Here is a 26859-nt window from a genome sequence, read left to right on the forward strand (position 1 = left end):
TTTGTCCTCTGTAATGATCTTGTTATTATCGTCTTTTAAGGGGCCGATACCATCTGTTTGTTTCTTTTAGGCATTGATGTATAAAAAAATTTTAGATTTATTTTAATGTTGTTGGCGATTTATATCTCTGTAGATGACTTTGTAGCTTGACTTGAGATCTTTATAATCCTGAAATACAATTTCTGTATTCTCAGCATTCAAGATTTTGAAAGCCCTTTGTTTTAGTTTTATTAAACTCTGTACTGTCATATTTATCCATAATGATTTCTTTTTATTCCTGGACATTTTATTACCAGAGGGTATAAGTTTTCTGCATGATTCTTGTAGTATATCCTTAAACATGCCCCATTTACAGTTGGTATCCCCAGTTAACATGCCCTTGTCCCAGTCTACTCGATTAAGCTCATCCCTTAATTTGTTGAAATCAGCTTTCCTAAAGTTCTGGGTTTTGGCATTTCCCCTTTTGAATGTTTGATTGAAAATTACTTTGAAACTTACCATGTTATGGTCGCTGGATCCCAAATGCTCTCTGACCTGTAGATCTGAAATTGTATCTGGTCTATTTTACAGAACTAGGTCCAGCACATTACCTTCCCTGGTCGGTTCATCTACCAGCTGAGACAGGTAATTGTCCTGATCTGTTGTTCAGAAATCGTAGCTTTTAACACAACCAGAAGATTCTATGTCCCATTGAATGTCTGGATAGTAAAAGTCCCCCATAACAAGGACCCTATTATTATTTGCTGCCTTTCTAATTTGTTGCAGCATTTCACCCTCTACCAGTTCAGCTATATTAGGAGGCTTGTAGCAAACTCCAATTAGCAGCTTTCCATTATTGCTGTCCCCATGTACATTTACCCATACTGACTCAACCTTGTCGCAGCTCCCCCAATGTCGTCATTGAGCAATGGTCTTACGTTAGATTTAATAAAAATACACCCCTCCACCTTTTCGGTCTTTCCTGTCCTTTCTAAATGTAGTGTAACCCTCTATGTTTGCCATCCAGTCATGGCTTTCATCCAGCCAGGTCTCCGTAATGCCCATCACATCGTATTCAGTGGCTAACATAAGGGCTCCAGTTCATTCATTTTGTTTGCAAGACTTCTTGCATTTGCCAGTAGACATTTCATACTATTAACACATGTATTACTCCCTGCTTTCCTATGTTCCTTGCATGCCCCAGCCCCATCCAAAATTCTCATTGACCCCTACTGTCTCACTCTCTCGGTCTACTCTATCTCCTTATCAGCACAACTACACTCCCTTCCCCCAGATCCTAGTTTAAAAGCTTCTCCATCCCTCTGCCCATTTTTTCCCCAAGCACAGCTGAGCTGCAGCCCGTCCCTACCATAGAGCCTGTAGCCGACAGAGAAGTCGGCCCAGTTCTCCATGAACCCAAACCCTTCCTTCCTGCACCAATCTCTAAGCCACTGATTTATCTCCCTCAGCTCCCACTATCCTTCTAGTGACGCTCGTGGCACCGGCAGTATTTCTGAAAACACCACCTTGGAGGTCCTGGCCCTCAGCTTCTCTCCTAGTTCCCTGGAATCGTTTTTAAGGACCTTCCACCTCCAAGGATGGCGGCTGGTGACAGGACACACAAACAGCAGACTGGGCAAACACACCAGAACCAAGAAACCGCAGTGCAAGGTGAACAATGATAAACCAAGCACAGGCACATCTCCTAGAATGCGACATCTGGACTGAGCAAGCACCCCCGCCCCTGGAGGTGACACCCCACCCCTCATGGCCAGTGAAGGATGACGGGTAACCTGCTCGAGAGCTGAAGCCCACCCAGGAGTGTGATGGACCCGTTCAGGTATGGAGCTACCATTACTGACAGCGGGGAACTCCTTTCACGTCACTGATGTCACACCGAACGTGAGAAAGTTGTCACACTCGTGGTGCCGTCAGAAAGGTGCTGAGAGTTCCCAGCCAATGAAGTCAGTTCACCTGTCTGACCTCAGAACAAGCGCCGTTAGAACTTTTCCCACGGCACTCGCACTGAAGTCAGGGCGTTGAACTTACTTCACTGGCTGTTGTGAACAGGACCTTTCGGAAGAACGTTCTCACGCTTGCAGTGACATCAGTGAGGTGAACGGAGTTCACTGCGAGGTGCTGAGCAATCCCCATCTGAGATGAGAAAAATAATGGCAGATAAGCTGTGAGTCCTAGACTAACATTGGTCAGAGCACAATCACATTTGTTTTATTGGCTCGCAGATGAGTATGAGCCCTAATAAGAAAACATGTAAGAAAACATAGATGAGCCCAGAGCACTACAGAGACAGAGCTCAGCATTCGTTCACCTAGAGCAAAGGGTCAGATTTTGGCCCCAACCATGAAATACTCTACTCAGAGCAAACTGGTTTGTCAGCAACTCTCTGCCATCAAGAATCTATGAGAAAAAACCTCAGTACCCACTGTGTTATAGCACCGCAAAGAATTAACAGACAAGTATGCGCAGCTCTGGAGTATAATGCAGGATAAGATAATGTATGTCCACAGTGACTGCAACTGCAGAATAGTGAGTGCAGCTCTGGAGTATAATACAGGATGTAACTCAGGATCAGTAATGTAATGTATGTACACAGTGACTGCACCAACAGAATAGTGAGTGCAGCTCTGGAGGATAATACAGGGTGAAACTCAGGATCAGTAATGTATGTACACAGTGAATGCACCAGCAGAATAGTGAGTGCAGCTCTGGAGTATAATACAGGATAAGATAATGTGTGTCCACAGTGACTGCAACCGCAGAATAGTGAGTGCAGCTCTGCAGTATAATACAGGATAAGATAATGTGTGTCCACGGTGACTGCAACCGCAGAATAGTGAGTGCAGCTCTGGGGTATAATACAGGATGTAACTCAGGATATGTAATGTAATGTATGTACACAGTGACTGCACCAACAGAATAGTGAGTGCAGCTCTGGAGGATAATACAGGGTGAAACTCAGGATCAGTAATGTATGTACACAGTGAATGCACCAGCAGAATAGTGAGTGCAGCTCTGGAGTATAATACAGGATAAGATAATGTGTGTCCACAGTGACTGCAACCGCAGAATAGTGAGTGCAGCTCTGCAGTATAATACAGGATAAGATAATGTGTGTCCACGGTGACTGCAACCGCAGAATAGTGAGCGCAGCTCTGGAGTATAATATGTCTGCCGTGTGATTTCTAGAAGTGTGTTCTAAAAGTGTGGATTACATTAGAATTAAAACCTGAAAGATGTATACAGACTGTGCCCTGCTACCTGCCACCATCGCACTCTAACAAGCATCTCTATTCTTCCAACAGGTATGTTCATCCAGCTCTCCTACATGAAGCGCACATAATACATCACCCAGCTTTGCGCATAGACTTTCCCCTGCTCCTAGCATTGTGATGGTATGTTCATCCAGCTCTCCTACATGAAGCGCACATAATACATCACCCAGCTTTGCGCATAGACTTTCCCCTGCTCCTAGCATTGTGATGGTATGTTCATCCAGCTCTCCTACATGAAGCGCACATAATACATCACCCAGCTTTGCGCATAGACTTTCCCCTGCTCCTAGCATTGTGATGGTATGCCTTTCAGCTAACCCCCAACTTACTGTGTGATATTTATGACCTTGTTTACTTAGGCTTGATTGTATGCATCTGGTCCACCCTTAATTCTCTGACCAAGATGAGCAGAGACCACTCCTCTCTGCTCCACACCTGAACGCACTTAGTTTTCCATATATTGTATAGCACAAGTCTGCAGGACTTCAGTCTGCAGTGTGATTTCTAGAAGCGTGTTCTAAAAGTGTGGATTACATTAGAATTAAAACCTGAATTGAACCTGAAGGGAACTGAAGGTAACTGGCCAGTCACTGCAAACAATGTTTCTGTTTGTTGTCACTTTTACCCCTATAATCTTTCACTTTCTGCTACCTCCCCCAATCCCCACACCAAGAAAGGAACTGTTCATCTCCTCTTCAATCCTCCCCATCCATCTCACCTCCTCCTCAGAACTGTTCCTTAACATACAATCCTCTGTCTCAAAGCACAGGCAGCCCCCTCACGCTCTCTCCTGCTCCCACCTGCTAACACTATCTCTGCTCCTTCTCACTGCTGGTGATATCTCTCCAAATCCTGGTCCTCCTCACCACATTCCCACAGTCATTTCTACCTCCCATCCACGCTCCATCACAAACTTCCGTAACCTCTCTAACCTTATACCCATTCGCCCAGCCCCCGCTTCCCCAGTCCCACTAACAGGAGCTCTGTGGAACGCTCGCTCTGTCTGTAACAAGCTTTCCTACATCCATGATCTTTTTGTTACTACCAAACTTTCCTTCCTCGCCATCACCGAAACCTGGCTCACCCCTTCTGACACGGCCTCCCCTGCTGCACTCTCTTACGGTGGCTTCCACCTTTCTCACACACCCCGCCCCAGCAGCAAGCATGGTGGAGGAGTTGGTTTTCTCCTGTCAGATAACTGCTCCTTCACCACAATCCCACTGCCACCCTCTGTTACCCTCCCTTCCTTTGAGGTGCACTCTGTGCGCATCTACTCCCCCTCCAACCTCCAACTGGCTGTCATTTACCGCCCCCCAGGGCCAGCCACCACCTTCTTTGACCACTTCACCACCTGGCTACTTCATTTCCTTTCTGCGGACATCCCCACTATCATCATGGGCGATTTCAACATACCCATTGACACTTCCCTCTCAGCTGCCACTAAACTTCTATCTCTCTCTTCCTCCTTCGGCCTCACTCAATGGTCTTCTGCAGCCACTCACAAAGATGGTCACACACTGGACCTCATCTTCACCCGCCTCTGCTCCCTATCTAACCTCTCTAACTCGCCTCTTCCTCTCTCTGACCACAACCTTCTCACATTCTCATCTCTCTCCACTCCATGTCTAGAGTCCCCACCCCACAAACTTTCACACCCTCGCAGAAATCTTAAACATCTTGACCTACATTCATTCTCTGAATCCCTCCTCCCTCTCACAGACATAATTTCCATACACAATGCGGATGACGCTGCCGCTCTATATAACACCACAATAGCTGTAGCTTTGGAATCTGCTGCCCCACTTACACATACCAAAGCTCGCAAAATCAACAGACAGCCCTGGCACACCAGCCTGACCAAAGAACTGAGGCGAGCTTCCAGGGCTGCTGAGCGCAGATGGAAAAGATCCCACTCCAACGACCACTTAATCGCATTCAAACAGTCCCTCACTACTTTCAAGACCGCACTCGCCACAGCTAAACAAACTTACTTCTCATCTCTCATATCCTCCCTATCTCACAACCCTAAACAGTTATTCAACACCTTCAATTCTCTCCTCCGTCCCCCAGCACCTCCTCCCTCCTCACTTATCTCTGCTGAAGACTTTGCCTCATTCTTCAAGCAGAAGATTGATAACATCAGAGACAGTTTTGGTCAACAAGCCCCAGAGCCCTTCCTCCCAACTTCCCTACCCTCCACCTCCAAAACCAACTACTCCACCATTACAGAAGATCAACTCGCCACTCTACTCTCAAGATCGCATCTCACCACCTGTGCACTTGACCCGCTCCCAACCCACCTCATCCCAAACCTCACCACAATCTTCATCCCAACCCTAACCCATCTCTTCAACCTATCACTAACAAATGGTGTTTTCCCCTCAAGCTTTAAACATGCCTCCATCACACCTATCCTCAAAAAGCCCTCTCTTGACCCATCCTCTGTATCTAGCTATCGCCCTATATCACTTCTCCCCTATGCCTCAAAACTACTGGAACAACACGTCTACCTTGAACTGTCCTCCCATCTCTCTTCTTGCTCCCTCTTTGACCGCTTACAATCTGGCTTCCGGCCACACCATTCCACTGAAACTGCCCTAACTAAGGTCACCACTGACCTTTTAACCGCCAAGAGCAAGCGACACTACTCTGTTCTCCTCCTCCTCGACCTGTCGGCTGCCTTTGACACAGTGGACCATTCCCTATTATTACAGACCCTCTCATCCCTTGGCATCACAGACTTGGCCCTATCCTGGATCTCATCATACCTAACAGACCGGACATTCAGCGTCTCCCACTCACACACCACCTCCTCACCTCGCCCCCTATCTGTCGGAGTCCCACAAGGTTCAGTCCTTGGGCCCCTGCTCTTCTCCATTTACACCTTTGGCCTGGGACAGCTCATAGAATCTCATGGCTTTCAGTATCACCTCTATGCTGATGACACACAGATCTACATCTCTGGACCAGATATCACCTCCCTACTAACCAGAATCCCTCAATGTCTGTCCACTATTTCATCCTTCTTCTCCGCTAAATTTCTGAAACTTAACATGGACAAAACAGAATTCATCATCTTTCCCCCATCTCACGTGACCCCCCCAACGAACCTATCCATTACAGTAAATGGCTGCCCACTCTCCCCAGTCCCACAAGCTCGCTGCCTCGGGGTTATCCTTGACGCTGATCTCTCCTTCAAACCACACATCCAAGCCCTTTCCACTTCCTGCCGACTTCAACTCAAAAATATTGCACGAATCCGTTCATTCCTCAACCAAGAATCTGCAAAAACCCTAGTCCATGCCCTCATCATCTCTCGTCTTGACTACTGCAACCTCCTGCTCTGTGGCCTCCCCTCAAACACTCTCGCACCCCTCCAATCTATTCTAAACTCTGCTGCCCGACTAATCCACCTGTCCCCCCGCTATTCTCCGGCCTCTCCCCTCTGTCAATCCCTTCACTGGCTCCCCATTGCCCAGAGACTCCAGTACAAAACCCTAACCATGACGTACAAAGCCATCCACAACCTGTCTCCTCCTTACATCTGTGACCTCATCTCCCGGTACTTTCCTACACGCAACCTCCGATCCTCACAAGATCTCCTTCTCTACTCCCCTCTTATCTCCTCTTCCCACAATCGTATACAAGATTTCTCTCGCGTATCACCCCTACTCTGGAACCCTCTACCACAACACATCAGACTCTCGCCCACCATCGAAACCTTCAAAAAGAATCTGAAGACCCACCTCTTCCGACAAGCCTACAACCTGCAGTAACCACCGATCAACCAACCGCTGCACGATCAGCTCTATCCTCACCTACTGTATTCTCACCCATCCCTTGTAGATTGTGAGCCCTCGCGGGCAGGGTCCTCACTCCTCCTGTACCAGTTATGACTTGTATTGTTCAAGATTATTGTACTTGTTTTTATTATGTATACCCCTCCTCACTTGTAAAGCGCCATGGAATAAATGGCGCTATAACAATAAATAATAATAAATAATAATAATAATAATACAGGATGTAACTCAGGATCAGTAATGTAATGTATGTACACAGTGACTGCACCAGCAGAATAGTGAGTGCAGCTCTGGACTATAATACAGGATGTAACTCAGGATCAGTAATGTAATGTATGTACACAGTGACTGCACCAGCAGAATAGTGAGTGCAGCTCTGGGGTATAATACAGGATGTAACTCAGGATATGTAATGTATGTACACAGTGACTGCACCAGCAGAATAGTGAGTGCAGCTCTGGGGTATTATACAGGATGTAACTCAGGATCAGTAATGTAATATATGTACACAGTGACTGCACCAGCAGAATAGTGAGTGCAGCTCTGAGGTATAATACAGGATGTAACTCAGGATCAGTAATGTAATGTATGTACACAGTGACTGCAACCGCAGAATAGTGAGCGCAGCTCTGGACTATAATACAGGATGTAACTCAGGATCAGTAATATAATGTATGTACACAGTGACTGCACCAGCAGAATAGTGAGTGCAGCTCTGGGGCATAATACAGGATGTAACTCAGGATCAGTAATGTAATGTATGTACACAGTGAGTGCACCAGCAGAATAGTGAGTGCAGCTCTGGGGCATAATACAGGATGTAACTCAGGACCAGTAATGTAATCTATGTACACAGTGACTCCTCCAGCAGAATAGTGAGTGCAGCTCTGGAGTATAATACAGGATGTAACTCAGGATCAGTAATGTAATGTATGTACACAGTGAATGCACCAGCAGAATAGTGAGTGCAGCTCTGGAGTATAATACAGGATAAGATAATGTGTGTCCACAGTGACTGCAACCGCAGAATAGTGAGTGCAGCTCTGGGGTATAATACAGGATAAGATAATGTGTGTCCACGGTGACTGCAACCGCAGAATAGTGAGTGCAGCTCTGGGGTATAATACAGGATGTAACTCAGGATCAGTAATGTAATGTATGTACGCAGTGACTGCACCAGCAGAATAGTGAGTGCAGCTCTGGAGTATTGTACAGGATGTAACTCAGGATATGTAATGTATGTACACAGTGACTGCACCAGCAGAATAGTGAGTGCAGCTCTGGGGTATTATACAGGATGTAACTCAGGATCAGTAATGTAATGTATGTACGCAGTGACTGCACCAGCAGAATAGTGAGTGCAGCTCCGGGGTATAATACAGGATGGAAATCAGGATCAGTAATGTAATGTATGTACACAGTGACTGCACCAGCAGAATAGTGAGTGCAGCTCTGGAGTATAATACAGGATGTAACTCAGGATCAGTAATGTAATGTATGTACACAGTGACTGCACCAGCAGAATAGTGAGTGCAGCTCTGGACTATAACACAGGATGTAACTCAGGATCAGTAATGTAATGTATGTACACAGTGATTGCACCAGAAGAATAGTGAGTGCAGCTCTGGACTATAACACAGGATGTAACTCAGGATCAGTAATGTAATGTATGTACACAGTGGCTGCACCAGCAGAATAGTGAGTGCAGCTCTGGGGTATAATACAGGATGCAACTCACGATCAGTAATGTAATGTATGTACACAGTGACTGCACCAGCAGAATAGTGAGTGCAGCTCTGGGGTATAATACAGGATGTAACTCGGGATCAGTAATGTAATGTATGTACACAGTGGCTGCACCAGCAGAATAGTGAGTGCAGCTCTGGGGTATAATACAGGATGTACCTCGGGATCAGTAATGTAATGTATGTACATAGTGACTGCACCAGCAGAACAGTGAGTGCAGCTCTGGGGTATAATACAGGATGTAACTCAGGATCAGTAATGTGATGTATGTAAGCAGTGACTGCACCAGCAGAACAGTGAGTGCAGCTCTGGGGTATAATACAGGATGTAAATCAGGATCAGTAATGTAATGTATGTACGCAGTGACTGCACCAGCAGAACAGTGAGTGCAGCTCTGGGGTATAATACAGGATGTAAATCAGGATCAGTAATGTAATGTATGTACGCAGTGACTGCACCAGCAGAATAGTGAGTGCAGCTCTGGGGTATAATACAGGATGTAAATCAGGATCAGTAATGTAATGTATGTACGCAGTGACTGCACCAGCAGAATAGTGAGTGCAGCTCTGGAGTATTATACAGGATGTAACTCAGGATCCGTAATGTAATGTATGTACACAGTGACTGCACCAGCAGAATAGTGAGTGCAGCTCTGGAGTATAATACAGGATGTAACTCAGGATCAGTAATGTAATGTATGTACGCAGTGGCTGCACCAGCAGAACAGTGAGTGCAGCTCTGGGGTATAATACAGGATGTAAATCAGGATCAGTAATGTAATGTATGTACGCAGTGACTGCACCAGCAGAACAGTGAGTGCAGCTCTGGGGTATAATACAGGATGTAAATCAGGATCAGTAATGTAATGTATGTACGCAGTGACTGCACCAGCAGAATAGTGAGTGCAGCTCTGGGGTATAATACAGGATGTAAATCAGGATCAGTAATGTAATGTATGTATGCAGTGACTGCACCAGCAGAATAGTGAGTGCAGCTCTGGAGTATTATACAGGATGTAACTCAGGATCCGTAATGTAATGTATGTACACAGTGACTGCACCAGCAGAATAGTGAGTGCAGCTCTGGAGTATAATACAGGATGTAACTCAGGATCAGTAATGTAATGTGTGTACACAGTGACTGCACCAGCAGAACAGTGAGTGCAGCTCTGGAGTATAATACAGGATGTAACTCAGGATCAGTAATGTAATGTGTGTACACAGTGCCTGCACCAGCAGAATAGTGAGTGCAGCTCTGGAGTATAATACAGGATGTAACTCAGGATCAGTAATGTAATGTAATGTACACAGTGACTGCACCAGCAGAATAGTGAGTGCAGCTCTGGAGTATAAGGCTAGGTTCACATTGCGTTAGGGCAATCCGTTTAGCGCATAGCGCTAGCGGGTTGCGCTAACGCAATGCTTCCCTAGGGTCCTCGTTCGGTGTCCCCGCTAGCGCAGATCCCCGATCTGCACTAGCGAGGAACGGACCTCGGGCGCGCCGCGGACGCTGCAAGCAGCGTCCGAGGTCCGTCACTCAAATGACGCGACATCGCTAGCGCACGCCCAATGTGGGCGTGCGCTAGCGATGCGCTCACCATTACAGGCTATGGCGGCGTTAACGGACTACGTTAACACCGCGTTATGCCGCGGTGTAACGTAGTCCGTTAAACGCGGTCACATAACGCAAGGTGAACAATGATAAACCAAGCACAGGCACATCTCCTAGAATGCGACATCTGGACTGAGCAAGCACCCCCGCCCCTGGAGGTGACACCCCACCCCTCATGGCCAGTGAAGGATGACGGGTAACCTGCTGGAGAGCTGAAGCCCACCCAGGAGTGTGATGGACCCGTTCAGGTATGGAGCTACCATTACTGACAGCGGGGAACTCCTTTCACGTCACTGATGTCACACCGAACGTGAGAAAGTTGTCACACTCGTGGTGCCGTCAGAAAGGTGCTGAGAGTTCCCAGCCAATGAAGTCAGTTCACCTGTCTGACCTCAGAACGAGCGCCGTTAGAACTTTTCCCTTGGCACTCGCACTGAAGTCAGGGCGTTGAACTTACTTCACTGGCTGTTGTGAACAGGACCTTTCGGAAGAACGTTCTCACGCTTGCAGTGACATCAGTGAGGTGAACGGAGTTCACTGCGAGGTGCTGAGCAATCCCCATCTGAGATGAGAAAAATAATGGCAGATAAGCTGTGAGTCCTAGACTAACATTGGTCAGAGCACAATCACATTTGTTTTATGGATGCAACTCAGGATCAGTAATGTAATGTATGTACACAGTGACTGCACCAGCAGAATAGTGAGTGCAGCTCTGGAGTATAATACAGGATGTAACTCAGGATCAGTAATGTATGTACACAGTGACTGCACCAGCAGAATAGTGAGTGCAGCTCTGGAGTATAATACAGGATGTAACTCAGGATCAGTAATGTAATGTATGTACACAGTGACTGCACCAGCAGAATAGTGAGTGCAGCTCTGGAGTATAATACAGGATGTAACTCAGGATCAGTAATGTAATGTATGTACACAGTGACTGCACCAGCAGAATAGTGAGTGCAGCTCTGGAGTATAATACAGGATGTAACTCAGGATCAGTAATGTAATGTATGTACACAGTGACTGCACCAGCAGAATAGTGAGTGCAGCTCTGGAGTATAATACAGGATGTAACTCAGGATCAGTAATGTAATGTATGTACACAGTGACTGCACCAGCAGAACAGTGAGTGCAGCTCTGGAGTATAATACAGGATGTAACTCAGGATCAGTAATGTAATGTATGTACACAGTGACTGCACCAGCAGAATAGTGAGTGCAGCTCTGGAGTATAATACAGGATGTAACTCAGGATCAGTAATGTAATGTATGTACACAGTGGCTGCACCAGCAGAATAGTGAGTGCAGCTCTGTAGTATAATACAGGATGTAACTCAGGATCAGTAATGTATGTACACAGTGACTGCACCGGCAGAATAGTGAGTGCAGCTCTGGAGTATAAGGCTAGGTTCACATTGCGTTAGGGCAATCCGTTTAGCGCATAGCGCTAGCGGGTTGCGCTAACGCAATGCTTCCCTAGGGTCCTCGTTCGGTGTCCCCGCTAGCGCAGATCCCCGATCTGCACTAGCGAGGAACGGACCTCGGGCGCGCCGCGGACGCTGCAAGCAGCGTCCGAGGTCCGTCACTCAAATGACACGACATCGCTAGCGCATGCCCAATGTGGGCGTGCGCTAGCGATGCGCTCACCATTACAGGCTATGGCGGCGATAACGGACTACGTTAACACCGCGTTATGCCGCGGTGTAACGTAGTCCGTTAAACGCGGTCACATAACGCAATGTGACCCTAGCCTAATACAGGATGTACCTCGGGATCAGTAATGTAATGTATGTACACAGTGACTGCACCAGCAGAATAGTGAGTGCAGCTCTGGAGTATAATACAGGATGTAACTCAGGATCAGTCTTGTAATGTATGTACACAGTGACTGCACCAGCAGAATAGTGAGTGCAGCTCTGGGGTATAGTACAGGATGTAATTCAGGATCAGTAATGTAATGTATCTACACAGTGACTGCACCAGCAGAATAGTGAGTGCAGCTCTGGAGTATAATACAGGATGTACCTCGGGATCAGTAATGTAATGTATGTACACAGTGACTGCACCAGCAGAATAGTGAGTGCAGCTCTGGAGAATAATACAGGATGTAACTCAGGACCAGTAATGTAATGTATGTACACAGTGACTCCTCCAGCAGAATAGTGAGTGTAGCTCTGGGGTATAATACAGGATGTAACTCAGGATCAGTATTGTAATGTATGTACACAGTGACTGCACCAGCAGAATAGTGAGTGCAGCTCTGGAGTATAATACAGGATGTAACTCAGGATCAGTAATGTAATGTATGTACACAGTGACTGCACCAGCAGAATAGTGAGTGCAGCTCTGGAGTATAATACAGGATGTAACTCAGGATCAGTAATGTAATGTATGTACACAGTGACTGCACCAGCAGAATAGTGAGTGCAGCTCTGGAGTATAATACAGGATGTAACTCAGGATCAGTAATGTAATGTATGTACACAGTGACTGCACCAGCAGAATAGTGAGTGCAGCTCTGGGGTATAATACAAGATGTAACTCAGGATCAGTAATGTAATGTATGTACACAGTGACTGCACCAGCAGAATAGTGAGTGCAGCTCTGGGGTATAATACAGGATGTAACTCAGGATCAGTAATGTAATGTATGTACGCAGTGACTGCACCAGCAGAATAGTGAGTGCAGCTCTGGGGTATAACACAAGATGTAACTCAGGATCAGTAATGTAATGTATGTACGCAGTGACTGCACCAGCAGAATAGTGAGTGCAGCTCTGGAGTATAATACAGGATGTAACTCAGGATCCGTAATGTAATGTATGTACACAGTGACTGCACCAGCAGAATAGTGAGTGCAGCTCTGGAGTATAATACAGGATGTAACTCAGGATCAGTCTTGTAATGTATGTACACAGTGACTGCACCAGCAGAATAGTGAGTGCAGCTCTGGAGAATAATACAGGATGTAACTCAGGACCAGTAATGTAATGTATGTACACAGTGACTCCTCCAGCAGAATAGTGAGTGCAGCTCTGGAGTATAATACAGGATGTAACTCAGGATCCGTAATGTAATGTATGTACACAGTGACTGCACCAGCAGAATAGTGAGTGCAGCTCTGGAGTATAATACAGGATGTAACTCAGGATCAGTCTTGTAATGTATGTACACAGTGACTGCACCAGCAGAATAGTGAGTGCAGCTCTGGAGAATAATACAGGATGTAACTCAGGACCAGTAATGTAATGTATGTACACAGTGACTCCTCCAGCAGAATAGTGAGTGCAGCTCTGGGGTATAATACAGGATGTAACTCAGGATCAGTAATGTAATGTATCTACACAGTGACTGCACCAGCAGAATAGTGAGTGCAGCTCTGGAGTATAATACAGGATGTACCTCGGGATCAGTAATGTAATGTATGTACACAGTGACTGCACCAGCAGAATAGTGAGTGCAGCTCTGGAGAATAATACAGGATGTAACTCAGGACCAGTAATGTAATGTATGTACACAGTGACTCCTCCAGCAGAATAGTGAGTGTAGCTCTGGGGTATAATACAGGATGTAACTCAGGATCAGTATTGTAATGTATGTACACAGTGACTGCACCAGCAGAATAGTGAGTGCAGCTCTGGAGTATAATACAGGATGTAACTCAGGATCAGTAATGTAATGTATGTACACAGTGACTGCACCAGCAGAATAGTGAGTGCAGCTCTGGAGTATAATACAGGATGTAACTCAGGATCAGTAATGTAATGTATGTACACAGTGACTGCACCAGCAGAATAGTGAGTGCAGCTCTGGAGTATAATACAGGATGTAACTCAGGATCAGTAATGTAATGTATGTACACAGTGACTGCACCAGCAGAATAGTGAGTGCAGCTCTGGGGTATAATACAAGATGTAACTCAGGATCAGTAATGTAATGTATGTACACAGTGACTGCACCAGCAGAATAGTGAGTGCAGCTCTGGGGTATAATACAGGATGTAACTCAGGATCAGTAATGTAATGTATGTACGCAGTGACTGCACCAGCAGAATAGTGAGTGCAGCTCTGGGGTATAACACAAGATGTAACTCAGGATCAGTAATGTAATGTATGTACGCAGTGACTGCACCAGCAGAATAGTGAGTGCAGCTCTGGAGTATAATACAGGATGTAACTCAGGATCCGTAATGTAATGTATGTACACAGTGACTGCACCAGCAGAATAGTGAGTGCAGCTCTGGAGTATAATACAGGATGTAACTCAGGATCAGTCTTGTAATGTATGTACACAGTGACTGCACCAGCAGAATAGTGAGTGCAGCTCTGGAGAATAATACAGGATGTAACTCAGGACCAGTAATGTAATGTATGTACACAGTGACTCCTCCAGCAGAATAGTGAGTGCAGCTCTGGGGTATAATACAGGATGTAACTCAGGATCAGTAATGTGATGTATGTACACAGTGACTGCACCAGCAGAATAGTGAGTGCAGCTCTGGGGTATAATACAGGATGTACCTTGGGATCAGTAATGTAATGTATGTACACAGTGACTGCACCAGCAGAATAGTGAGTGCAGCTCTGGGGTATAATACAGGATGTAACTCAGGATCAGTAATGTAATGTAGGTACATAGTGACTGCACCAGCAGAATAGTGAGTTCAGCTCTGGGGTATAATACAGGATGTAACTCAGGATCAGTAATGTAATGTACAGTCATATGAAAAAGTTTGGGCACCCCTATTAATCTTAAGCTTAATGTTTTATAAAAATTGTTTTTGTTGCAACAGCTATTTCAGTTTCATATATCTAATAACTGTTGGACACAGTAATGTTTCTGCCTTGAAATGAGGTTTATTGTACTAACAGAAAATGTGCAATCTGCATTCAAACAAAAGTTGACAGGTGCATAAGTATGGGCACCCTTATCATTTTCTTGTTTTAAATACTCCTACCTACTTTTTACTGACTTACTAAAGCACTTTTTTTGGTTTTGTAACCTCATTGAGTTTTGAACTTCATAGCCAGGTGTATGCAATCATGAGAAAAGCTACTTAAAGTGGCCACTTGCAAGTTGTTCTCCTGTTTGAATCTCCTCTGAAGAGTGGCATCATGGGCTCCTCAAAACAACTGTCAAATGATCTGAAAACAAAGATTATTCAACATAGTTGTGCAGGGGAAGGACACAAAAAGCTGTCTCAGAGATTTAACCTGTCAATTTCCACTGTGAGGAACATAGTAAGGAAATGGAAGAACACAGGTACAGTTCTTGTTAAGGCCAGAAGTGGCAGGCCAAGAAAAACATCAGAAAGGCAGAGAAGAAGAATGGTGAGATCAGTCAAGGACAATCCTCAGACCACCTCCAGAGAGCTGCAGAATCAACTTGCTGCAGATGGTGTCACTGTGCATCGGTCAACTATGCAACACACTGTGTTTTTTGCCGCCATGCATAACGCCTTTTTGTATTACCGAACAACTCAATCTTGGTTTCATGAGTCCACAGGACCTTCTTCCAAAAAGAAATTGGCTTCTCCAAATGTGCTTTTGCATACCTCAGCCGACTCTGTTTGTGGCGTGCTTGCAGAAACGGCTTCTTTCACATCACTCTCCCATACAGCTTCTCCTTGTGCAAAGTGCGCTGTATAGTTGACCGATGCACAGTGACACCATCTGCAGCAAGTTGATGCTGCAGCTCTCTGGAGGTGGTCTGAGGATTGTCCTTGACTGATCTCACCATTCTTCTTCTCTGCCTTTCTGATGTTTTCTTGGCCTGCCACTTCTGGCCTTAACAAGAACTGTACCTGTGTTCTTCCATTTCCTTACTATGTTCCTCACAGTGGAAATTGACAGGTTAAACCTCTGAGACAGCTTTTTGTATCCTTCCCCTGAACAACTATGTTGAATAATCTTTGTTTTCAGATAATTTGACAGTTGTTTTGAGGAGCCCATGATGCCACTCTTCGGAGGAGATTCAAACAGGAGAACAACTTGCAAGTGGCCACTTTAAGTAGCTTTTCTCATGATTGCATACACCTAGCTATGAAGTTCAAAGCTCAATGAGGTTACAAAACCAAAAAAAGTGCTTTAGTAAGTCAGTAAAAAGTAGGTAGGAGTATTTAAAACAAGAAAATGATAAGGGTGCCCATACTTATGCACCTGTCAAATTTTGTTTGAATGCAGATTGCACATTTTCTGTTAGTACAATAAACCTCATTTCAAGGCAGAAACATTACTGTGTCCAACAGTTATTAGATATATGACACTGAAATAGCTGTTGCAAAAAAAACAATTTTTATAAAACATTAAGCTTAAGATTAATAGGGGTGCCCAAACTTTTTCATATGACTGTATGTACACAGTGACTGCACCAGCAGAATAGTGAGTGCAGCTCTGGGGTATAATACAGGATGTAACTCAGGGTCAGTAATGTAATGTATGTACACAGTGACTGCACCAGCAGAATAGTGAGTGCAACTCTGGGGTATAATACAGGATGTACCTTGGGATCAGTAATGTAATGTATGTACACAGTGACTGCACCAGCAGAATAGTGAGTGCAGCTCTGGAGTATAATACAGGATGTAACTCAGGATCAGTAATGTAATGTATGTACACAGTGACTGCACCAGCAGAATAGTGAGTGCAGCTCTGGGGTATAATACAGGAGGTAACTCAGGATCAGTAGAGGATATTGATGACTGATAGATATGAGATTGATAGATATTCAGATAGATAATTCCGATGGTTCCCGGTGAATAATGTGACGTTCCCTTTCTCGCCTTCGGATTCTCCACTTCTAACATCAGATTTGCATCGTGTCCTCAGCCGCAGATCACTGACTCTTCCCAGATCCTGCAGGAAATGACAGGGATTGTCCTGTAAGGTCTGTATGTAAATCTCACACAGCTGAGGATCGGCTTCCAGCCACAACCACAATGGCATCTGTGTATTATGCCAGGAGCAGGGGAATGCCCCTGAGGTCAGAGCAGAAGACATGCCACCCTTGGACCATGCTCGCATGCATTCAGACCTGCATGGTTTTAGAGCCTGACTTCACTCAGCAGATATTTGGAAAACTCTGGAGAGGTCCTGGATGGGCAGAAGGACCAATCAGAGGAGGGTCTGGAGGAGAAGTCACACCCAGGGAGCCTATAAATCCATTCCCCCTGCTTCTTGTCTTGGCAAATATTCCCTTTCATGTGTGGAGTGCAGCACATCTGTCCTCCAGCTTGAGTGCATTGTGCAGGTAGAGCCAGTGTCTCCAGCTCAGGACCCTGCAGGATTTGGAGCCTCTTCTTCTTCTTCTTCTTCTTCTTCTTCTTCACCCTGGAAGGAGTTTGCATGGCAGAAGTCATCCATCTCTCCACATTTCACTTGGATCTTACCCTGGAGGAAGCCTAGAGTCCTGGTGGTGGGCAGGCTCCTCAGCTGGGTGCTCCTCAGCTGGGTGCTTCTCTGGGGGGCAGCTGCTGTTCCAGGAGCCCCCATGTCTTCATCTGACTCCCCACAGTTGTTGATGGTGTGTGATCCTTGGATTCCTCAGCAGGATTGGAGCATCCACATCTCCACTCTGCAGAATTGCTGCTGTGTTGTCTTTTCCTACTGATTACTGGACCCAGCAGCTGGTGAACCTGGTCTGCAGCCCACCTGCCCTGCAGCCCACCTTGCCCAGCATTGTGATCTGGTCTTGTTAGGATCCAGCAGGTCACTCATCCTCAGGAGGTCGGATTAATGTCCATCTTAGGGCTAGAGAGGCCAGACAAACGGTAGGTGTCTTGTCAGAGTGCAACAATGTATCACAGTATGAGACCCTGTATCAAAATACTACAAACAACCATGTGTCAAAAACTCATAGGAAACAGCAGAACAGGAACATAAACTTACATGTGACAGCGGATCAAGCACTAACACGTAGTAATGTAGCGATTAACTCTCTTGTAAGCGCTGTAATATGAAACAATGTAACAAGTACTAACACCTAACAATGTATCAAATACTCAGATGTATCAATCTATAAGCAAGCGATAAACCTAACAAATAACCATTTACTAACCCGGCAATGTCACAACATTTCATCCTAAAGTCATGTTCACACCATGCGTAAAAAAGCAGCAATATTTACGGTAGTTTTGGAAAATTGCGGCTTGAAAAAAACGCAACTCGATTACTCGTTGCGAACATTAGTCTGACAAGTAACAATGTATCAACTACATTTACTAACCCTGAGATGTGATAATATATCTGCGCATCGAGAATAAAACCGTGTTCACACCTTACGTAAAAACGCAGCGAAAATTGCAGCAAAAAAAACGCATCACAATATCATGTTGGGAACATTATCCTGACATGTAACAATGTATCAACTACATTTGCTAACAATATATCGATGTCACAAGCTTTAAAGCCGCGCTCACACCATGGCGATTTTCACAGTAAAAACTCAATTTAACTGATTTTGGAACATTATGGCAAAAAAAAAAACCTCAATTGCATCATGTGAACAAGGCCTAATGTAAGAATGTATCAAATACTCACATACAAACCAACGTATCACAACATAGTGTAATGTATCACAATATCCAAGAAGGGCGACACCATCCAGTACTAACAGGCAATAATATATACAAAAGATACAAGATAATATAATAATAAAAAAAAGTCTCAAAACTTCAAACAAAACTTTTTTTTTTTTAACCAAACTGTTTTTTTTTGTTTTTTTTTATTTGATTGCCGGCTGCTGCTGTTATGTATAAAGTAATGGACACATGATAATACTGGTAGTTATAGATGGATACATTGTAGATGGAGGAAAAATATGGGGAAAAAAAGTATAAATCAAATATAACAAAAATAATAATAATCTTTATTTATATAGCGCCAACATATTCTGCAGCGCTTTACAGTTTAATAGTAAAGTGAGAATAAATAATTGCAGAATAGACATGGGAGACTGTAAGGACAATGTTCTCATAGAGACGAGTCACAGGAGGAGACCCCGTAAAAGCCATTTCGGCAGGTGATCTTTGGTTTTCCATAAATGCCACATTATATAATAATAATAATAATAATAATGTGTTAAGTTCAGACTTTATCTAAATAGGTACAAAACCTAATTCAGTCTGTAGACCCCGAACATGTAAAACAGTGATCTGTGGAATAGTAGCACTGTCAGTGCAATGTAATCTATTCCTGCAGTCCTATGCAAAACCTCAGTGATATCACAAAAAGAGGAGTTATGAGCAATAACTACTTTATTTTGTTTTCTTCCATAAAGACATGTTGAAATCTAATCAATTAAGGCATAAAAAGCCTCCTATAAATATAGGAACTGCAACTTCTGCTCTGGGAATCATCGTCCATTAGGATCAATTGATGCCTGCTGATTCTAATGGACACTATATCAATAAGGAGGGGGTGACAGCGGGATTCGCGATAACCGCCCCAGACAGAAACAACCCCCCCAAAGCCTGAAATTCAGACTAAATAAGTTCCACAGGGCAGAAGAATTCTCACTATGTGCTGGGAGAACTTGATCAGAGTAGTAGTCAGTGATGGAAAATGTTCATTCTCTCCTGCCCTCTAGTGGCCAGACTGTGGTAGTACACTTATCAGATAACTTACACTGCACCATCAATAATGTGGAAGATAAATTCAAGTATTGGCCAATTTTGCACATAGAGGCAAACAATGTGACCCTTTATAGTCTACAAGGCCCCAAACAACAGAAATATATTTTGTGTAACCAAGACTAAGTACCGCACCGTTCTAGATGTAGCAGAACGCTATACTTCACTCCTACCGAAATCTAGAGGACACTGGGGGTCCACTACATTATGGAATAGCAGTACTATGGGGAAAAGTTCAGATTTGCTGCAGAAGTTTCATATAACTGAATAAGGTTTGCAATAAAATCCATGCCCTTACTGCAGAACCGACGCCATTTACATGTATGAAACAGAAATGTCCCTAATGGCCTGGTCTGGTAGTTGGAGGGTTAATCTGGGTATGTTTTGTGCCCATCTTTATGTGAAGATCAGCTGTTGATCAAGTGATCGCCACCGATCTGGAAGCTGCACATTTATCCTGCAGCGGCCACTAGTGGAACAATGGGGTATTACATTATTATTATTATTATTTATTATTATTATTATTATAGCGCCATTTATTCCATGGCGCTTTACATGTGAGGAGGGGTATACATAATAAAAACAAGTACAATAATATTAAACAATACAAGTCATGACTGGTACAGGAGGAGAGAGGACCCTGCCCGCGAAGGCTCACAATCTACAATATACATTATATGAACGAGCAAACATGTAATAGAGAGCAGTTTGCAGCAGGGGTCCCGGTGATATTTCTAGGGTGAACAAAGGAGGTAATTTAGTAATAATACCTGCAGCATATCCACAAATCATGTGCTGCACAGATGATCTGGGTCCTTCCGCTGTCATCTGTGGGAAGCAGATGCCCGTCTTCTATAGGAACTCCTGCAGTGTAGACTCTATGGTGGCCATATTGGCTGTCACCCAGCTTTCCCAGCTACAGACAGATATAAACGTCTCACAGATTGTATACTGTGTACTGCATGTAGTGACATAAGCGCAGAGACCGAAACGCGCTTAATCTCATATACAAATATTATATCTTCTTACCGCCAAACCGTGCAACGTAGAGCTGGGAGGAGGAGGAGGCAGCACAAGTGGCTTTCATTAAAGTGTAGGGTTTCAAAACACAAAAATATACACACCCCGCTCTCTGCAGAACTCGCACACATGGGCCGCATTTACCCCAATAAACAGACACAGATTTGTGGATCAGAAAAAGAATATCGGATAAAAGCGATGGGATGAAGCAGAGCTGAGCGCTGTAGGGTTACACCTCCTGATAACACTCCTGTAACACCTCCTAAAATATATTGTCGCATCAGATAATATATAAAAAATGTCACAAAATGCATCAATTTATAGTGGAAGATGGCAAAAATGAAAATATATCATAAAGGCAAATCTGCTTATTCTTATTTCTGGAGAATTATGGCACATTCTATAGCTTGAGGCTACTGGGACGACACATTCAGTTCTGCTGCTCCTGAGAAACTCAGTTGCAAATTCAGCTCATCTACACCTAACAAAGTGGCAAACTCAGCACTGCTATACCTGGCAAAATCACCACTGCAATACCTAGAAAACTCGACACTGATACACCTGGCAAACTCAGTTACAAACTCAGCACTGCTACACCTGAAACACTCAGTTCTGCAATACCTGACAAACTCTGTTGCAAAGTCATCCTTGCTACACCTGACAAACAGACCACTCTATCTCTATGTACATAAGAAGTGTGAGGATTCTCACCTCTGCCTATAAAGTAAACTCTGCAGAGAAATAATCTGATATTTTGGGATTTTCATGTGCCATCTGCCTCGTGGGTAATTCTTTATTCCTGTGTGACTTTCCATGGAAGTTCCTTCATTATATATTATAACTTGAGCTTGTGGGCACCAGTGCGAAATCTCCAGCAGGGCCCCCCACTATCACAGGTCTTTAATAATAATAGTCTTTCCCTATGGGGCAAAGGGAACTTTTGGGTCCCCTTAGTCTCCAGGGCCCAGGTGCAATTGCAGCCCCTCCACCTATTATAGTTATGCCCCTGTTTCTAAATGATGAGACGCCACTGAAGACATGAACAGGTTTAAGCCTCTTGCTCGTAGCCAGGACCTCTGCACCCCCCATTACTGTACCCCTTGGTTTAAGTTATTTTCAACACTATCAATGCCCAAAACTTTAGTGCTTGAAAGCACTGATGGGGGGATCCAAAATCTAAGCCCCTCTGTCCCCAAAGGCTTGGTCTTCTGCACTAGTAGCCAGGGCTATTGGCAGGTTTCCCCATTTTGGTCTTTGCATGTGAGCCCCCTCTCTACTACACATAGTGGGCACCTATGCCCAGAGCTCACTCATCAATGCCCAATTGTTTCCTGGGGGGTTCAGTTAATTTGAGATTGAGCTCCGGCACATGGAGAAGGGGAAGTAAGACTTGAGGTTTGTGTATGGAGGGCACTGGGGTCATTTGCTTTGGGGTCTTGGTTTGGCGCTGCTCATTTGTCTGCCCGGCGTCCCTCCTGTCATATTGTGGCCGTTCTGTTTGATCACGGCTACATGTCAGCGATGGTGACAAAGTATCATTAGTCCCCGTGACATTGGAAGCTGAGCACTGCTCCCAGCTCAGCTAGTCATTAGTCTTACCCCAGTTTAGTAACTATGGGGGTCCCGTCCATCAGTCTGTCGGGGGGGTCTGGGGCAATGCAAAAAAAAAAAAAAAAAAGTTTTCCTACTTTTTAATAAACTCTTGATTCTTTACCATCAGTGAATGAAAACATTCTTCTCCATATTGTGAGGTTGATAACCAATTTTTATCCCACGGTGCTGAAACAGCTGATGTGCTCGTTACAATGTATCAGTCACAAAAACAAATGTCTCCCTTTATCAGTTCTTAAAGGACTTGTGCACCTTGTGCTGCATGTTGCTGTTCTGTTTTTCTTTTCTTTCTATTTAATTGCATGCATTTTCGACTAATACTACATTCTGCACCATGTTCCTTTTATTTCCTCTGTGCTGCACTGTTACTGGCTGCAGAATGAGTTAACTGAGAATCCATCAGTGAGTCGGGAACTTTGTAAATCTGTATTTTTCTGAGCTTCTCTGTACTGATTTATGAGTACAAACCACATCAACGTTGAGGATAGGGGATAAGCTCTAGATCAGTGGGTTCTGAATCCCAAGACCCTCAATGATCGCCCAATGGGAGAGTTCTTTCCCCCATTTTATACAGGTTCCACCGCCACTATGTCCATTCTCCAAGTACGGCAGTAATGGCCTTATGCATTCTAACCGGGAAATTCAGAGCCGAGCTCGCCGGATTAATGGGGGTCCTAGCAGTCGGACTGGGTTGCAATAACACACACAGCCTGTGCACAGGGGGGGTGCTGTTCCCAAATTTATACCCCCCATGTATTATGCAGACATTTATTCCAATGGGCATGGGTGCAATGCTTCATTTCTCCTGTGGTGGCGCTGTAGGGGGAGATGAATACCTACTGATGGGTTCTGGACCGCAGATCGCAATGATCAGCAGTTGTCAAACTTTTTTTTCTTCGCTAAAAAGTATTTTTGGAAGTAACTTTCATTAAAAAGTTTAGCACCACTTGCCTTCTACAGCCTGTGTGCTGTTCTGTCTATAGGAGTTAACTGAGAGTCCATCAGTGAGTCCGTCAGTTCTCCAATCTTGTCTCCGCTTACTGTAGGGGAAGAAAGGGTTAAGCCTATTTTTGCTTCGCGTACGCCCGGCTCTAGTGTTTCCCTCACGGAGTATTTTCCTAGTGTAAACTTTGCTTTTGCTGCATTCTTCCGGACATGCCATCACTTTGCAGTTTGCAGCGAGCCCTGCGTTGTACGCGGCGCCCAGTCACCGGGGGGACACTGCTGGAGAGGGTGCGCAGAAAACAGAATACGATAAAGCTATGTGCTCAAAGCTGCTGCCGTTTTCTGTACGCAGCTCCTATGCAGACTAATGCGTTTCCAAGCAGAATCCATTCCTGCGGTCCTTTTTCTGTTGGGTCCTACACGTTTGTCACGTGGTTTTCCATAGGAACGCCTGGAAATACTGATCTCTATAGTGCGATAAAGAAACAGTTCAGCAACAAATTCAGCTCTGCTACAACTTTGCTTTTATATTTATGGAAAAAAAAAAACCTTTTCTTTTAATCCAGAACAATCCATCATGGCTCCCGACCACATTTTATGTAAAGTGTGAGCAGACGGATGTAGCAGGGCTGAGTTGGTCGGATGTAGCAGAGCTGTATCTGTCCTTGTGTTTCTTATCATTGTCCGGTGTTATCTGAAGGGTCATTAAGTAACAAACTCGGCTCTGCTACATCTATGCTGCAAGTACATGGTGTGTTCTGATACTGCATTTATATGAATGGCTGCATAAAGATGGAATATTGAACCTGCTGTTCTGTCTTCTCTTATACGAGACCTGTCACCTGCCATAAATATGGATATTTTCTTTCCCAGTGTGAATGCCGCTGTTCTCCTGAATCCGCCGATGTTTCTCTTTTCTTTCTGCGCCTCTCCGTTCCCAAGATATGGCGCTATCTTCCTTTTAGTGTAAATCTAATCTTATTAGGCAAGTGGGAGGAGAGAACAAAATCAGTGCCACACCCACTTGGCTAATAAGGCTAGCTAGGCATACTAGAAAGATGGGACCATATCTCAGGACTGGAGAGGCGCAGTAACAAAAGAGAAACATCGCCGGATTCAGGAGAACAGCGGCATTCACACCAGGTAATATATATATATATATATATATATATATATATATATAATTATACGTACAGGTTTCTGATTGGTGGGAGACCAGGATCTTCACAATGATGGGGTGTTGCTGCCCCTTTGATTCTTAATGCTGTGCATTGAATAGGTGAATCAGTTGGGGAATCAGAGGTCAGACCCCCAAACAGTGGCAATGTTCTACCACACCCTGGCGATCTGCTATGACTTTATCACATGATGCCAAGTCACCGGCCATAATGTGTGATAAGGGAGCTCCTGGATACATTGTAACTAATGGCCGTTCTCCTTCTTCTCCCGCCAGGTCCCTTTCTTGGAAGCCTTTCTAAGATGAAGTTATGGGCTATCTTGGCTGTCTGCATTTTGCTGTTGAGATCTGCGTCCAACACCCCGTTGCCTTCAGGCTGGTTAGCTGGTAAGAAGAGGTCAAGTCAAGTATCCCTGCCGGAAGACGAGGACACAGCTCCGGGGATGTACGAAGCGGATTCTGAGCGCCCCAATGCCGTGCAGGGCCCGCGGGATGTACAGCATCATTGTAAGTGCCGCACACCGCATACATCCGCTACCCCGACCTGCGCCTACGATGCCAACCTGCCCTTATCAAAGGCTTCTATAGAAATAATGAGAAATGTCTGTACAAATCAAAACCTCTTCCATTTTCTGATGGACATTGTTTCCATTTCTTACTATTTTAAAAATTCCCTTCTGATACCATTAACCCTGCACATAGCTGGTCCTGCGCTCTCCTGAAATGCGGAAAACAATTGTATCCAGTGTAGACAATGCTCTGTGAGCTAAACATCCCGGAATCCAGACTGATACATTGTAAATAACCAGCATAGATCTGTGCAGCTGCTGATGTTAGTGTGCAACTAAATCCCATTTAGAGCTAATATTGTGTTACTATTGTATCCAAAGTAGACAATGCTCTGTGAGCTAAACATCCCGGACTCCAGACTGATACAATGTATCCAGTGAAGACAATGCTCGGTGACTCCAGACTGATACAATGTATCCAGTGCAGACAATGCTCTGTGACTCCAGACTGATACAATGTAGCCAGTGCAGACAATGCTCGGTGACTCCAGATTGATACAATGTATCCAGTGCAGACAATGCTCTGTGAGCTAAACATCCCGGACTCCAGACTAATACATTCTAACAATCCAGCAGAGCGAACTGTGCAGCTGCTATTGTTGCTTCTAGTGTGCATCTAAATCCCATTTAGAGCTTGCTAATGTTGTATCCAGTACAGACAATGCTCTGTGAGCTAAACATTCTGCACTCCGGACTGATACATTTTAACTAACCAGCAGAGAGAGATCTGTGCAGCTGCTGCTGATGTGTTTAGTGTGCAACTAAATCCCATTTAGAGCTAATATTTTGTTAAATCCAGTGTAGACGATGCTCTGTGAGCTAAACACATCAGCAACAGCTTCGCAGATCTCTCTGCTGGATTGTTACAATGTATCAGTCTGGAGTCCGGGATGTTTTGCTCACAGAGCATTGTCTGCACTGGATACATTGTATCAGTCTGGAGTCACAGAGCATTGTCCGCTCTGGATACATTGTATCAGTCTGGAGTCACAGAGCATTGTCTGCACTGGATACATTGTATCAGTCTGGAGTCACAGAGCATTGTCTGCACTGGATACATTGTATCAGTCTGGAGTCACAGAGCATTGTCTGCACTGGATACATTGTATCAGTCTGAGGTCACAGAGCGTGGTCTGCACTGGATACATTGTATCAGCTGAGGGCAGGAGCAGCAGTGTAGAGGAATCGGTCATGGTGTTCTCATTCGCCAACAGCAAGAAGATCACTTGAGAGTAATTAAGAACCGAAACATAAAGTATATCAGAAAGTGTTGGAAAAAAATGATTTTTGTGGCTATGAATGAGCGCGGGGTCGGGGCGCTGTTATTTAATATGGGGACAGGTGAGCCGTGTCGGTTTCAGCAGAATTTTAGAGCTGTAGGAAGAAGAATCTTGTGTCTTTTTTTTTGCGCTGGAAGAATCAGTGAATGAGCCGGAGAAAGACGTCTTTATGAATCACTAAGAATGAAGCTTTGACCTCGGC

At 44.7% G+C, this 26859-nt stretch overlaps 1 protein-coding gene across 1 annotated transcript in view; it reads left to right on the forward strand.

Moving 5' to 3' along the window:
• Nucleotides 1-17626: 17626 nt before the first annotated feature.
• Nucleotides 17627-26859, forward strand: part of GDNF (glial cell derived neurotrophic factor) — a 40505-nt gene continuing 31272 nt past the window's right edge. The window contains exons 1-2 of the mRNA XM_077281532.1: nucleotides 17627-18195; nucleotides 25085-25315. Of these exons, the coding sequence (XP_077137647.1) occupies nucleotides 25111-25315 (205 nt within the window). The 5' untranslated portion in view covers nucleotides 17627-18195; nucleotides 25085-25110. The remainder of the gene's footprint in view (nucleotides 18196-25084; nucleotides 25316-26859) is intronic.

This window comes from Ranitomeya variabilis, chromosome 1, assembly GCF_051348905.1.
Source record: "Ranitomeya variabilis isolate aRanVar5 chromosome 1, aRanVar5.hap1, whole genome shotgun sequence".
In the NCBI taxonomy this organism is placed as follows: domain Eukaryota; kingdom Metazoa; phylum Chordata; class Amphibia; order Anura; family Dendrobatidae; genus Ranitomeya; species Ranitomeya variabilis.